The 14,257-nt window shown below is 34.4% G+C and overlaps 1 protein-coding gene across 4 annotated transcripts; it reads right to left on the bottom strand.

Moving 5' to 3' along the window:
- Positions 1 to 3,084: 3,084 nt before the first annotated feature.
- Positions 3,085 to 8,299, bottom strand: LOC134664470 (uncharacterized). Of its 4 annotated transcripts, none has more exons than XM_063521140.1 (6): positions 8,059 to 8,299; positions 7,325 to 7,516; positions 6,860 to 6,998; positions 5,251 to 5,389; positions 4,055 to 4,560; positions 3,214 to 3,394 (listed from the first exon to the last, which is right to left on the bottom strand). In XM_063521140.1, the coding sequence occupies exons 1-6, from the start codon at positions 8,197 to 8,199 to the stop codon at positions 3,336 to 3,338; spliced, it is 1,176 nt and encodes a 391-aa protein (XP_063377210.1). In that variant the 5' UTR covers positions 8,200 to 8,299; the 3' UTR covers positions 3,214 to 3,335. The 4 variants fall into 4 exon arrangements, with proteins under 4 accessions (XP_063377212.1, XP_063377210.1, XP_063377211.1 ...); XM_063521141.1 differs by having other exon boundaries at positions 3,293 to 3,394; positions 4,172 to 4,560; XM_063521142.1 differs by lacking the exon at positions 4,055 to 4,560 and having other exon boundaries at positions 3,085 to 3,394.
- Between the last annotated feature and the right edge of the window lie 5,958 nt (positions 8,300 to 14,257).

The raw sequence follows: 14,257 nt of genomic DNA, 5'->3' as shown, positions 1-14,257 counted from the left end.
TATGATATTATAAATAAATAAATAAAATAGCTTTAAGTAAAAACGACATCAGTATGTAATAAATAAATAAATATTATAGGACATTTTTACACAAATTGACTAAGCCCCACGGTAAGCTCAGAAAGCTTGTGTTGTGGGTACTCAGACAGATTATGACGTGTAAATAACACTTGCACAGCGTGGGCTACCAAAATGGCTGCAGACTTTTCTTAGTCTAACTCTAGGTGTGTTGTTCTTTACGCTACTTTTGATGCCAAGCTGACTGTAAGTACTACGCGTTAGAAGTTATCTCGATTTATGGGGATTTACTGACTCCTCGAATTTATTTGGTACATAAGACTAACGGCGACTGCTGTTTAAATATAAGAGAAATAAAAATATGTAAAGCCTGACCAGGAACATATGATCATGCGCCATTGCGGAATTTCATTGGAACTAATTTTTTCATAGAATAACAGCGCCCTCTTGACAATGATCATAAATTACTGGTAGGGAGCAATTGTCAACCAAGAAATAAAAATGTAAGATGGCTTATTGGTGTTTTATATTCGTAGTTATGTTGTCGCTTCAAAAGTATATTTTGTATCGTTGAATTTCATGAACTTCAAAATGAATCTCATTAAAATACATTATTTTACTTACAGATATTATTAGGTACTTCTATTGACGATATAGGAATAACAGTTCAAAATAACGGCATTTATATCATGTGAAGTGTGGATTATAACCATATAATTGGTACCTATTCGAATATACAGTAAGAAAAAACTATTAGTCTAGTTACAAATGGGTGCAGGGGTGTCATTGGTGCCAAGCTAATGGCTTAGCTAACTTAATCGCTTAGCGTAACCTTTTACCTATGCGATATCCCCAATCCGCATTGGGCTAGCGTGGGGACTATAACCCAAGCCCTCTCGCTCTTGAGAGGAGACCTGTGCCCAGCAGTGGGACGTATATAGGCTGAATTATATGCGATTATGTCTAGTGTAAGTAAATAATAAATTAATAATCTATACCCACCCACATAATTCGTTTAAGTTTAAATGAGTGTATGGTACGTATAAAGCCTGGAGCGGCTATAAATACAACATTAGGTACATAGTAGTACTACTATGATAGAACCAATCATATGTTTATAACCCACACTGTTGTAGTTTTTTTAAACCATTAAATTTTAACTTTTTCATGTTGCCAATAACCTACATAAGCTAGTGTTGCCATGTATTAAATAGAAAATAACTTAGTACTTGACTTGCTCAGAACATAATTTATCTACATTTTACTTAGAGAATATAACCAAACGGAGTGGTCATTAACAGGCGTTCCCCTCTGTTGAAAATAGGCGGCCAATGGTCAACCACATGTATGGACTGACGTTTATAAATCTGACATGACGTACCTATACATTTCATGTGCCCCTCCCCCGCAAAAAACGGCAGACTATTTTGTACCGAAAATTATAGACATGGCGTCTCCGTTGGTCATATCCTCTAAGACATTTTACAGAGAGCGGGTACCTACTAAAAAGCATTAGGGCTTGGACAAGTGGTCATGGGGGTCATGAAAGCCTCCCTGGAAATACAGGACCAGGTACCTACAAGGTACATGAGTGAAAAAGGTTATGAACATTTCCACCGTAGCCATTATGTTAAACGAATATCTATAGAAAGTACCTACGGAACCCGCTCAATCTTAATTACATGCACATAAGTACGAATTTAATAATAAAATTGTTCTAATAATAATGTATTTATAACATTTCATATTCATCAACGATCACAAGTTGCAATTAATGTAATTACATTGGAGATAAACTTTGATGTTATTAAGCATATGCGTAACGCTATAATTATAATTAAAACATAAGTACCTCTAGGGCGAAACACACAGTGATTGGTAACCAAAAAAGCACCAATAAAATTAATTTTGGTCCCTAACCAACACGGGCAGGTCCCACGGCTGCTGGCCAGTCAGAAACACCTTGAAATTAGTTGTTATTCGCGATAATGTTATGAATCATTGTTATAGGTAGTATTACTGCAATGTTCTGCCGCCAGAGTGCAGCACTAGACATATTGTAAACCATAGAGTAACTTAAACGGTACCTACTGATAATTCCGCTACTCGATGCTAGACGTCGACTGCGAAAATAATAGTCGTTTTGATATCAAAACTGATGTAAGTATGGTGTGAGCACTCTATTCTATTCTTACTATATTTCTCTATGATATGGTGGGCCTTGGAGGATTTAACGATGCCCAACTGGCACACCGGAGCCGCAAGCGGATCCGCATCCAATGGGCCGCCTTACGTAGCTTTCTTGCTTATCGATATTTTATTAAGTAAATTTTACTAACAGGTAGTATTTAATAGTCAAAGTGTTAAAGCCATCTCCAATGGATTTCATTCATAGTAACAATTTTACACTAGCACAACTAAATCATTAGTTTATACAGTTCTATATACCTAGTAAAGTTTTATTATAAACAGCAATTTGCCTTTTATTTACTCCTGTAGGTACAAGAATGTGACAACTGCATATTACAACAGGTCCACAATAAATACAATAATTGCTAATGCTCTTAATTTTAATCATACACTTATTTTATTAATACACTGAAGTATGTACAGAGCTTATACCTAGGACAGATCCCTGCAAATCTGTACTTGTACACTTGTAGCATAAAGAGAGAACTACATATAAGTATATGAGAAGTCAAACCTAAGCAAAGTTTCGTTGATTGTTGGTATTAAGATGTGTTAAGTATACCTAAGACAAATTTATACTTCGAATTTGACAGATATCTAATGTAAGTGGCGTTATGCTGACGATTGACAATTCAGTTACCAATATTATACCAGCAGTTACCAGTATAAGGCACACGCTCATCAAAATAATATAGGTACCGAATATGCCCTTAAACGGATCCCCATTATTTTTGTTATACCTTGTACATGACAAGAAACAAGATTAGGTATAATAAGATGACGATACCTAACTAAACTACTTCTACAAGGATTAATGAATGATCATTATTTCAGACCAGGTACATAAACATTTAAATTAAAATAAGAAAAAAAAAATCATTTAAATTATAACATTAATACATTACATGTGTTAGTAGCAATATGAAATAATTAATCTTCCTACAACTATGGTTAGTATATACAGGACATCACAGACTATTTCTACATACAGTATATTGGCTTGCCTGTCATAGCCTGTTAATAATTTAGCAATTGCTTCCGTTTCTTTCTTGGACTAAATGAGTTATTCTGAGGTTCTATCTTGGGCTCTATCTTTACGTCACTCGAAATACAGGGTGCGCTTTGGCTCACAGATGGCGTGGTTGGCTCCTGCTTAATGTTGAGATTTTCCAAGTTTTCCCGCTCTCTGAAAATTTATAATACAAACTGTAACTTATTGGCATTAGAGAAAAACATGATACATATCATAAACCTACCTTGGTTTTATTCTTTGTGGGAACTTCAAAGTTTGAAAACAATATAAAAACAGAGTATTTAAAAATATTAAAATGAATGTCAAGCACAACAGCAGTGAGCCATTTGTTTTTTTTTTAAGTTCTGGGTTGCATACTGCGACTGATTTTAACCCACAGCACTACATATACGAGTAGGACTAGTATTTATTATCAGGATCATAACTTTATAATAATTCTCATTCCATATATGTACCTACTTAACTTTAGTTAGCAGTTAGTACTCAACTTAATGTTAGAATTAAACAAATAGTTAAAATATTACTTATTATTCGCATATGAATATGATGCCTTGCTGAAAATTGAACTTACTAGCCTAGAAGTCATAGTTTATACGCACATTAGCTGATTTAAATACAATAGTGCAGACAGACTTGATTACACAATATATGTTCACGCTCAATACGCGTATTATCAGTCCTCACTGTCCGAAAAATTCTCGCTATTAGAAAACTCATCACTGTCCATATCGGAAAAATCATCACTGTCAGAAAGGTACTCAGACAGCCAGTGATCAAGGTATTTGTAACGCGACACTTTTCCTAATATCGTACCATGTAGATACACGTGTGGGACCATCGTTATCTTGCGACCACGTGGGCTTTGGAACACTAACAATTTACTCTTGTTTACATTAAACCTAAATCCATTTTCCTTAGCATAATCCTCACATTTCTGTAGGAGTTTAATTATTGCACTAGGCCAAGGACCCAGCAAAACCAAATTGTCTTTGAAGCTGATATGGTTTATTATTTTTCCTTGTATGCAGCAGCCGACTCTGATGTTGCTGAGCTGTTCGAAGAGGCAATAAAGGTACGGATTAAAGAGCCGAGGTCGAGGTCTCGTGTTTAATTGGTTTTTGTAAAAGTATTCCAACATCACAACTATCTCGTCCGGTACGATGGGTTCAGATCTCATTTTTTGCCAAAGTTTGTCGTAGGGTATTTGGTTAGAGGTTTTCTTAAATGTAAGGAAACAAGCATAGATTGCAGTCCGTCTATCGGTGTAATGGTGGACAGTTTGCTTCAGACACAGTACTGCGTCTGCGCAGAGTCTAGACCTGAAACCAAACAGGTTCATGTTTAGTTTCAATGACCTCGTTGAAGTCGTTGACAGTACTCATATATATATTTCATTTGAAATACCAACGTCGTTTTAGCTTAATAAAACAACAACCAAATATCCTACGACAAGCTACTTACATTGGGGATAATATTGTTGTGTAACATGGCACATTATTAAATAATCTACATAGAAAGAAGCCTACAGCAGCACAAGGTAATTGGTTGTTCGTGGAAATAAATAATAAATAAGTATGTTAACAGTAAGTGGCTTATGCCGAATTTATAGGGTATATCGACATATCTTTCGTTTATCTGTGAAGAGGACTGGGCATTAGAGTTTACGTTCGTCGCGACATCTATTGTCGACTAGCAGTAATGACAATTCCACTACTTGACGTCAGATGTCGACTACGAAATAACTCTCGTTTTGGTAAGAAAACTGATGTATAGAGTTACCACTCTTTATTTACTTATATAACTCTATGTTAGTATGTAATACCTATATGTGACGTTATCTATGAAAAGGGCGATGGCATTATTGGCGATGTCGCTTACGCCATTATTAACCATGCTTTGATATAAATTCAATGCCGTGCGACGCTGTGCGGCGAAAGCGCCCTCGACAATATGGTCCCTTTTCTTTCATAGATAATGCCCCATTAGAAATATTAAATAAAATTACTTACATAGCTTCGTTTCTATGAGTGGCAGCAGCAATTTTGTCTAATAATGTATTCGGAATGTTTAATAGGTCAGCACATTCCTTATCTACTTGATGCTGTCTCATATGTTCTTCATCATTGAATTGTTTGGTTTTTAAATATCCTGTAACATTTAAAGACAATGTTAGTACCTAATATTTTTCTTATGAAAATTACAAATTATCAACATAAGGTCAATGCGGGTAAGTCCGTCTACAAGGCAAGTCCGTCAACACGTTATAACTTTTGAATTTGAAGGCGTATGCGACTTTGGAGTCCAGTCGATTAACCAGTTTTTCGCGCTGTAAAACTGATGGCGCTGTGACAACCAACTTCAGAGCAATCCGTCTCAACAAGTCATTTCGTGTTTTGAACTCGAAGTCATAGTGCGACAGCCGTTCGAAAAAAAATTGTTAAAAATAGTTTTTGAAAAGATTGTGCATCAGAAAGTACCTACGTAGGTAGCATAAGAACCAGCTGTCTTTATTCTATTTTTAAAATATCAGTAATTAGCTTAGTTTTGTAATTATACGTTCCACAATTTACCATATTAAAATTTGACTAAGTTGGAAAGTCCGTCTATTATGTTCAAGGCAAGTCCGTCATATCCGGACTTTCGTTAAATCAGAGATTACCAACTGTTTTTGCGACTTTAATAATATAACTATTTGATAAGGTATCAAAAAATCCTCCTGACTTTGCGCATGATGTTACTTTATTAAATTTTGATCTCAGTAAATTAAAAGAAACGATAAAAATTCATTTTAAAATCACTATTGACCTTTTATTTCGGAAATAAAAAAAATAAATATGTTTAATTATTTGGCAAAAAAGGTTTACCACCCCATTTTTGTAGTATATGCCGGACTTGCCTTTATTTTAGAAAAATGGTGTTTATTTCGAATCTGAACCGTATATTAACAAGTTTAAAGTACACTTTTCATTGACTTGATCCGTTCTTTTTAGGAATTTGACTATGAACATATACGCACCCATAGATTGGCTGATATCATAACTAGACGGACTTCCCTTAAACTGCATGGGAAGTCCGTCTACTCGCCGAATTTAAAAAAATGCCATTAATTTTGCTTAATTTGTGCTTGAAATGATCTGTCACTAAGGCTAAACTATTAATTATTAAATTCTTCGTCGTATGCGATTACAAGCAGTAACATAGGTGAATAATTAACGGAACTAGATCACTCCAAAGTAAAAAAAAATAAAGTATGCCGGACTTCGCCACATTGACCTTAAATGAAGTTTATATGCTTTTGTTATAGGTAAGTATCAAATGTTAAGCCAAATTAAAAAATAATTTAATATATTTCTGTCAGAACTGACTTGTATCATGAAAATCAATAAAATATGGTCCATGTCAATTTAGAACAATTAATTTAGAACAAGTAAGTACTAGTACATATTTCTTATTGCACCAATAATTATACATTTTACATAAGTACATGATTTTATTATTAAGAAGAATTTATTATAGAAGTCCACAAGTCAGTAAAACTTCAAATATTTTAAGGTAGATATACTATGTAATAAATTAGCAATGTTTTCCTGATGACCTCTATTCCTTATTGATACTTACTTAATGCTATCTCCTTTCCTTCACTTTTGTATTCTTCTATCTCATCATCTTTCTTTTTTAATAGATCTCTAAGCTCTTGCTGACTAGTTTTTAAATCTGCTACAGTTTTTAGTAGCATATAAGACACATTTTGAAAAAACTGAAAATGTAAAAAAAGCTTGGAATTAAAGTTTAAAGTGTGTAGGAAAAAGGACATATTACATTAGTTAGGTAGATAATCTAATGACACTATGTTGTTTTACGCGGTGAACATACTAGGGATTTTAATGATTTCCTTAGTTCCACATAGTAAGGCTCAGGGAGCAAGCCTCACAGGTTTAAAATAGCTTCATGCAACTGTACCTATCTAATACTATAAGTTTTAAGTTGCTTTTTTTTGTGTAGAGGGATCAAACTTCTTAAAACTAAACTTTTGTCTGCCAATGCTTTGCCACAACTAGTCCGCTTTTAAATTTATTCACTTACCATTTCTTTTGATCCTTCTGTAAGTTTCAGTTTCAACTGCAACGGGTATTCAAATAACTTGGTCATTGAAATCTCTAAAGTAGAAACATTTTTTTTCACTTCCAACTTCCTGAGGTTAGTCGGTTGTTTTAAGAGCTTAGCACCTTTCTGAAGTAACTCCTCTGGTTCCACTTCGAGACCAAAGTTGCTATCCTGCAAAGAGCAACAACTTTGATTTAATTACTTTACAGTTTTTGTAATCATCATAGAATAATACGTAAAACATGCTTGTAACTAGCCGTTTTTGTCGCCTCTAATTCTTGCATCACATACTAGGCGATCCGTCTGCTCCTATATCATAAAAAAACATACTCCACTTACATAAGGTTGGTAGAGCAGAACGAATGTAGCTCTTCCTTTCTGACTGTCTGAGCGAAATAAGTATAAAAATACAAGAGTTATTGCCATATGAGTCTTCCCAACAAAAAAAAAATATGGTACTCTTCCACAATAACCTTAAGCTCGATTTTTGTTAAAAATAAATCAACACGAAACACAGCACTATTCAGAACCGGAGACCGCAGTGATACAAAAACAAAACAAACCATAAAGTCTGCTAAAAATGTTTCAAAGTACATATACTTATATTCTGTATTTTAGCTATATTCTACCAGGGTTCCATATGTCTAAGTGGGGACCCTAGGCGCGTAATTTATTTGGTTGCAAATACGTATCTGAAACTGGTATTAGTTTACCTTTAAACACTCCAAAAAGTCATTTTTCTTGAAGTAAACAAACCATATAGAAATGTAATCCGTAACGTAAATTTCATAGCTTTTTATTACTTCTTTGGATAATAGCAGATATGGCGGGTCCTCTTGTATGTTATGCCACATTGTTTTAAGATAATATCTTATTAGTCAAATATGTTATCTATTTGTTAATAAAAGGAAAAATTAAATCGAAATCCATCAAGACAGTAGACTCTTACTTAACGACAGGTTCACAGGACAGGCATATGACATTGACAGGTTGGGTTGACAGTTGTGACAGCTGCACGGGGGCAGAGACAAACATGACCATAGACTTATAATATATAGAGACAGTGTCTCAGCGAGCTGTCACTGTTGCCACTTTTGTTTAGTGTACGATTAACAATTTAACACCACCTTGCTCTAGCCATGTCGATAAAGTCATATCGATAAACTATCGACATTTCGTACAATTTTAATTTTACTTCAAAGGTTTGACTATATTTAAAATGAACAAAAACGCTTTTATTCTTTATTGTGGTTATCAGATCACAATTTTATCGTCACGCCCCAGCAGGGAACCAAGGGAAAGTTCAGATATTTAATGAAAATACATAAATACCTACTAAAATATGTGTTCCGCAATAATTGAATTATTTTATTATATTCTAATATATTTATTATTCATTAGCATTTCAATTATGTATATGTTTAACGAAGATATTGAAGCTTCAATTAATAGCTATTTCGTTCCGCTGTGTAGCGTTTATCGATATATAACACGATTAAAATCGACTTTTGACATCCCTAAAAGAGCACACATACACGTTTTTACGCACACATACACAACCAGGATGCATCAAAAAAGGCAACACTTGATTTGAAGTTCACCTTGTCAACAGTATGGTTGTCCTTTTTTGACAAATGGCATTTTTAAAATAGCGAGGAGAGAGAAATTATACTAGTTGCTGCGCCGTCAAAGAAAACAGAAAGCGTAGGGGCCTTGAACATGACAGTGAAATGCAAAGACAACGTAAAAGGGCTCTATAAATAAGACAATTTGACTTTTGTAGCAGGAAGGATAAAACAAGCGCGCTAATCTTAATTTAAAAAACCATGTTATTACTTTTTAGGTATGCCAAATCCAATGAAAGAAACCACGGACTACAGATTTCTCCGTTTGTGCGTCCGCCTGTCTATCCGTATGACACAGCCATTATACTTGAAAAGTATAATATGCTGTATTTTAATGACATTTGTAAGCCACTCTGTTTTTGTAACTTAACAAAGGGTCACCTGCAAGGCCTGTTCACTTCCTAAGAAAGTTATGTCCCCAAACAATTGCGCACGTGTGCGCCTGAAGCTTCTATGTGTGCGTTGGCCTCCGAGAAAAAGTTGCGAGTAATAAAAATAAAAACATTTTTCTACAGCAACATTGCTCCCAACTCTGATTTAAATTATCACGAATTTTATACATTATTAATCATAAAACGGGACTTAAAACGCTTAAAGCTTAATTATACGCGATTCAGTTTTAAAATTGAATATTTGCTTCCAACTGTCTTTATCAATGTCCATAAAATATATGGAGGGTAGGTACGTCTACCCACCATAATAAAAAAAATATTTGTCAATGACTCTGTCCAACGCTGTGGTTAAAGTTCATAACGAAAATTTGATTTATTAAATCTTTAAATAATAAATACAACGTAGCGGTACTCCCACTTAAGACTATAAGTCTGTACCTACATGGATTACAGCAATGCACATAGAAAATGTGCTAAATGCGGAGCAACGGCTGTTGAAGCAGCCAGAGTGAAATTCACAGTTTTAGTGGGTTCAGAAGGAACCGAGTCATAATGCATCTGGAAAGCGTATTAATTAACCGTGAAGAAGTGTATGAATACAAGTTGGAAATTTGTGTAAAATGCCGTGTGTAAAGTGTAGTGTATCTGTGTGTAAAGTGTAATAGGTAGGCATGCCTAATGTTATTTGTATTACACTGGAAACTTTGTGAATGCGCTTTATTAATGTAATTTTTTTTATTAAGTTGTCAGGGTTTAATTTTTAGTGTATATTTCTATATGTAAAACATATTTTTAAGAAATAAAATTATACAATGTTATAAACATAAATATGCCTTTTATTTAAATCAATTGATAATACCACAAACAAGGGGTAATATTTGCATCTTTCATATATTTCGTGATATGAAGATAACAAATATGTTTATCAACACAATTACTACCTACCTACCAATACCCGCCAGGCTAAACCGGTTGTCAACTTTAGTTCTTGGTACACAACGCGGCGCTACTAGTATAAACGTATAAACGTTTGGGGACATTTTTTTGTATGGAGTTATCGTTCTTCTCCTAGTGAGTATTATATCTGTGCCTCCAGTGTAAAAGGGTTAAACTCAAAAAACGAAATTTTTCAGTATGGCCGAAAAACGTTTCAAACCGTGTTTTCTCTGCATTGTTTCTAAAAAAATAAGGATTTTGTTTTTAGTTTAGATAGTTTAAGTCATGAATTATAACTTGTCATTTAAATTAACCTGACTTATGTGAAAGTAACGGAAATATTGGCTTTCAAAAACAACTTATATCCCTTTTCACAAAAATAATGAATGCGTGAAAAGGTTAAACTGCACTTTCTCGAGTGTTGCTAAAATCTTTTTGAACTTTTGTATTGTGTAAAGAAACCATTTTGGGAACTAAATATTGCATTTTTTTTAGATTGATGGTAAAAGTACAAACCAAATAGAATAATATCAATGGTTTTAAAGAGTGACTTAATATATTTAATTACTCTGTTGAAATTGTGAATGGTTACTGAACCATTTACAATTTCAACAGAGTAATGTTGTACTGTAGTAGTGTTGTACTGACACCAGGGCAGTTGTACTTGTTTGTCTTACTTCCCTATCTTCGTTTGTTTTTGTTATTGTTGCACAATTATTTCATAATCAGCCTTTTAGATGTCTTTTCTTCCACAGGACTTTCTTTTTGATATTTTACTTCCACCGTTTTGCACAACATTGATCACCTAAAAATATATATGGAAAGGAATCTTAAGTGAACATTAACCATAATCATTAACTCAATTTAGCGAAACTAGATGGTGAAAAACGGTTAAAGTAAATTATTTATACCCCTTTACACATCATGACGTCTTAAAAAATGTTTGTGAATAATAAAAAAACTTAAGTTTTACCGTCATTCACGAACTAGACTCGGTAGTTGAAATAGATCTACATGAATTTTGATTTCTTTACACCAAATATTTCTTGAAATGTATTTTATTTACTAAGATTAAACTTTACTTTAACCATCGTTCGTAACACTATTCTTAAGTATCAAATTTTTTAAACGAGATTATATAAAAATAAATCGTTTTGAACATAATGGTTATGATTTTTGGCATAGTTTAATCCTTTTGCACAATCGATATCTCAGCAATTAGAAGTCATAGGGCAGTGGGTGTCAGCACAAAAGATGTAGTTTCATGAAATAAATCTTTTACTGGCAAAATTTGTAATTTGGATAAACTCGAGTTTAACCCTTTTACACTGGAGGCACAGATATTCTTTGGTCACCTGTTTTCAAATGGCGTCCTTCACACTTGTGCGAAAATCACGGCGCGAAGCCGCGAACGCGTGTGGCGTCTATTTCAAAGATTGTTCACGCCTTCATGCCTTGTTCCCCGTTTATTGTCGAGTTTTTAGCCCGAGAAGACGCGAAACTAAGATACGACGCGAACCCAACCGAACCAAAGTCGAGGTCCGGTACGCCCGTTTGTTACAGCTTAAAGTTTATCAACCGTTCCAACGATACTTCCATCTCACTTTATTGTCATTATAATTTGCAGTAGTCCGTGGAGCACTTATAGACCAGCGGTGGAACAAAAATGGGTTTTGATAACATTAAAGTTTTTTCTTTTTTGATATGTTATTGTAAGCATGTTAAATAACATTCATGTAAAAAGTTAGAAAATTTTAGGTGGAGCGTTCGGCCATATTTAAATTTTCAATTTTTGCTAAATAACTATGTAAATATAAAATTAAAGTTACAAAAAACTTTAACATATTCAATAACACTTTAATTTATTCACAATATTCGGTTTTTAGAAATCTGGAACAGCTGCTTTCTGGTGAACGTAAAAACAGGAATTATTATGTAAATACAGAATTAGAGTAGCTGATATTGCAAAATTACGATATTATCTATCAACTTAGTATACATGTAAAAAGTTAGAAATGTAGACAATGTGCTTGTCTAGATATTGATTTCTCGTTAAGCAGTATAGCCAATATTGAATTAAAGTTTGTAGAGTTAATATTACACGGTCATAATAAAGATCTTACTTCTCACACAAAAGATTAGAAATATAAAATCACGGCGACACTAAATACTGATACGTAAGTATGCATTCCGAGCTATAAGTTACATTTCAAACGCGCGGCGTTTGCGCGCGCCGCGCTGTGCGCCGTGGCAGGAGGCAGCGATCGACGGTCGCGGGCTAGCGGTTAGCGCGGTGCCCTTAAAAATACGCAAAGCGTTTATAAAATTATTATCAATGGTAAATAGTTATTTTACACAGTACACTACTGGAAACTTACCTTCCCTTATTTATTTCTATATGTACTAGGGATTGCCCGCGGTTTCGTTTACGTAGAATTCGTTATCGTGTTAAGTATAGAAATAATGATACATTTGAAAATTATTTTAGGTGCATTGTCATACAGATAACTACCCTTGTTAAAGTATTCTTCAAATTCAATACACAGGTGTCATTTCAATATAATTTTGCTTAATTTGGCGCTTTTAGGTTATAAATGACTAGCGACATACATTTTATAAGAGCGATCATCTCCGATAATATTTACTTTATCATAAAATCAATTTCAAACTAACGTTATTCAATATTTATCATTTTAAAGTCAATATTACCAACCAACTGATCCAATTTACCTACGGTAACAACTCAAAATTTGCATCAAATTAAATGCCACTTTTCTTATCCGTATCGAACAATCAAGAGGGCCTTTACGAGCTGATGTGGTGAAAATTTTATTTAACCTTCGTCCCTTGAAACCTTCACTACGCTCAAGGTTCAACTTTACGAACCACTCGCTCCGCTCGTGATTCAATTTTAGAATGTTTGAATTTGTGAATGTGCTTCCTGCCTCGCACAGCCAAACTGTGGAATGAACTGTCCGATACGACCTTGAAACCTTCAAAGACCCCCATCTTAAAGGTCGGCAACGTGCTTGCAACCCTTCTGGTGTTGCGGGTGTCCATGGGCGGCGGTAATCGCTAACCACCAGGTGATCCGTCTGCTCGTTTGCCTCCTATTTAATAAAAAAAATTGTTTCGCTTGTTTGGGTATCAATATTAGCACGAGCGGTTAATCAACAACTTTTCCCCTTGTAAAACAAATAAATAAGGTAGGTGAGGTGCAGGCATATGAGGCCCGGCGGGTAACAAGGCCCAGCATTCAAAAATAGCAGTTGCTCCCTATTATTCCCAATTATTCTGAATTTGTACTTGTTGCTAAGAAGGCCCACTGTCAGTGCAGGTAAAAAGGTCTAGTCCCGGGCACAAAATAGATAAGTACAGAAGTCAATCACATGTATGTACTTTACTTTTCATACCTACGCTCGGCGGTCGCTCTAGGGTTGCGATTGTTGCGAACTATGACTTATGCACAAAAACTATCGTGGTAGTGGCACTCGTATCTATTATATCGTATCTAGTATTTAGTTGTTTGATTTATTGTTGAGGATGAAACGGGAAGAATGGAAATATAAATTAATAATAAGTAACATTAATAACTCAAATAGGTATTTTAATTTTAATGTCATTGTTATATTACAAATTTGCCACAGAAAATATCTTGCGATGATTCCGAGATTGGCGAAATACACGATTATTATATTTTTAAGTGTAATAAATTCGCATTCTCATGTACAATACAATGTAATAAATTCACATACGCATTCTCTCTGAAACCACTGGTAGCTTAAAAAACGACAATTCACCGTTTAATGTTGAATTTAAACAACCGTCCACTGTACAGTTATAATAACTTTTTGTTTTGTTTCTCCATTATTGCACAAAAAAGTTCACAGACGCGTGTCTCAAGCGGATGGCACTCGCGCTCGCACTGGTCCCAACTGGTCCGAGATATCGTGTCCGTG

The sequence above is a fragment of the Cydia fagiglandana genome, chromosome 5 (genome assembly GCF_963556715.1).
Source record: "Cydia fagiglandana chromosome 5, ilCydFagi1.1, whole genome shotgun sequence".
NCBI lineage: Eukaryota > Metazoa > Arthropoda > Insecta > Lepidoptera > Tortricidae > Cydia > Cydia fagiglandana.
Note: the sequence above shows the minus strand (reverse complement) of the source record. Positions and strands in the feature narration are given on the sequence as shown.

Bases quoted from the DNA above. Each gene is read 5' to 3' on its own strand.
- LOC134664470 (XM_063521139.1), bottom strand. From the start codon at position 8,199: ATGTGGCATAACATACAAGAGGACCCGCCATATCTGCTATTATCCAAA. The intron at 5,390-6,859 runs GTAAGTATCAAT...TAAATGTTACAG, and splicing joins AGGAAAGGAGATAGCATTAA to GATATTTAAAAACCAAACAA. The intron at 4,561-5,250 runs GTAAGTAATTTT...GTTTGGTTTCAG, and splicing joins ACTCATAGAAACGAAGCTAT to GTCTAGACTCTGCGCAGACG.